General features: G+C 54.2%; 1 protein-coding gene across 1 annotated transcript; it reads right to left on the bottom strand.

Annotated features, from left to right (window-relative positions):
* Positions 1–270: 270 nt before the first annotated feature.
* LOC125319072 (olfactory receptor 14J1-like) lies at positions 271–1,319 on the bottom strand. Its single transcript, XM_048290021.1, has one exon. It carries the CDS (start codon positions 1,302–1,304, stop codon positions 333–335), a length of 972 nt encoding a protein of 323 aa, XP_048145978.1. The 5' UTR covers positions 1,305–1,319; the 3' UTR covers positions 271–332.
* Between the last annotated feature and the right edge of the window lie 582 nt (positions 1,320–1,901).

The raw sequence follows: 1,901 nt of genomic DNA, 5'->3' as shown, positions 1-1,901 counted from the left end.
GGCAGGGCCATTGTCCCTGGCCATGCTGCTGTGCTGGGAGTCTCTTCCCTCCAGCTCTGCCCACAGGCACTGCCCCTGCAGAGCCAGAGAAGGGCTGAGGAACAAACCTTGGACACAAAGGTCAGGGCAGCCCCTTGTTTTTATTCAAATGCACAGGGAAGAAGCCTCCTGAAAGTCTTTGTGTTTCAAAAGAAATGTAGATGTTCGTGTAGAAATGCTAGGAGTAGTACTACAGTACTTTATAAAAGCAGAATAACACCAGAAAAAGAGTAAGAAAAAGCACCAATGGAAATATGGACAAAGAGGGAAAAAAAGGCCAAGATTGTAAAGCGTTACATTCTGAAGGTTCTGGAGCAGAAAAGAGAGAGTTTATTGCTTCTGAGAAGCATCCTAGTCATCACTTTCCTCAGGGCATCCCTGAGCTCCTGGTTCCTCAGGCTGTAGATGAGGGGGTTCAGGGCTGGAGGCACCACTGAGTACAGAACTGACAGGGCCACATCCAGGGATGACGAGGAGATGGAGGGGGGCTTCAGGTAGGCAAAAAAGCCAGTGCTGAGGAACAGAGAGAGCACAGCCAGGTGAGGGAGGCACATGGAAAAGGCCTTGTGCCGTCCCTGCTCAGAGGGGATCCTCAGCACAGCCCTGGAGATCTGCACATAGGAGAAAACCATGAACACAAAACAGCCAAACACCAAACAGACACTGACAGCAATGAGCCCAAGTTCCCTGAGGTAGGATTTGGAGCAGGAGAGCCTGAGGATGTGTGGGATTTCACAGAAGAACTGGCCCAGGGCATTGCACTGGCACAGGGGCAGGGAAAATGTATTGGCCGTGTGCAGCAGAGCAGTGAGAAAGGCACTGGCCCAGGCAGCTGCTGCCATGTGGGCACAAGCTCTGCTGCCCAGGAGGGTCCCGTAGTGCAGGGCTTTGCAGATGGACACGTAGCGGTCGTAGCACATGATGGTGAGGAGGAAATCCTCTGTTCCAAGGAAGAAGACAATCAGAAACACGTGAGCAGCACATGCTGTGTAGGAGATGTGCCTGGTACCCCAGAGGGAATTGTGCATGGCCTTGGGGACAGTGGTGCAGATGGAGCCCAGGTCGGTGAGGGCCAGGTTGAGCAGGAAGAAGAACATGGGGCTGTGCAGGTGCTGGCCGCAGGCTCCGGCACTGATGATGAGGCCGTTGCCCAGGAGGGCAGCCAGGGAGATGCCCAGGAAGAGGCAGAAGTGCAGGAGCTGCAGCTGCCGCATGTCTGCCAATGGCAGCAGGAGGAAGGGGCTGATGGAGCTGCTGTTGGACATTTCTTCACTCTGGGCATTGTGGACTGTTGAAATAAGGCATTGACAAGCTGGGACAGATTCCCCTGAGTCAATCCTATGCTATTTTCTTAGGAATTCCCGCAAAACCACTTCTCCTCCTGTGTCACAACTTGGCTAAGCTTTTTGATTTCTGAGCTGAGGTTTGTGCTTCTGCCTCATCCTCAGCATTGCTCTCAGCCTGAACACTGGGGGCCCAGAGGGAAAACAGGGCTCCCTGTGCCCCAGTGCAGTTGGACCTGCTGGTCCCCACACAGGTGCCCTTTGCTCATTGCACCTCCCTCTATTTCAGGGTGATTGTACTTAAAATGGGCTTGAAAAATAAAGTGACTTTTTGAAGGCTCCAATTTCAAAACCATTGCTCTAAACCCTTCCCCCTTTCCCTGTGCAGCTGTGGTTGCTCTGGCTCTCTGCTGCCTGGAGTTGTGCCTCCTGGCAGCTGTTTCTCTGTGTCCAAGGCTTGTCCCTGCCAGTGCTGCCAGAGCCCAGCCCAGCCCTGGGGGCTCAGCCCTGCCCTGCAGAGCCCTCCCAGCACAGGGCACTGCCCAGGGGCATCTCCCTGGCAGCAGGGCCTGAAGTGCA

Source organism: Corvus hawaiiensis, chromosome 35 (assembly GCF_020740725.1).
Source record: "Corvus hawaiiensis isolate bCorHaw1 chromosome 35, bCorHaw1.pri.cur, whole genome shotgun sequence".
In the NCBI taxonomy this organism is placed as follows: domain Eukaryota; kingdom Metazoa; phylum Chordata; class Aves; order Passeriformes; family Corvidae; genus Corvus; species Corvus hawaiiensis.
The sequence above is the reverse complement of the archived record's forward strand: the minus strand, read 5'-3'. Positions and strand labels throughout refer to the sequence as shown.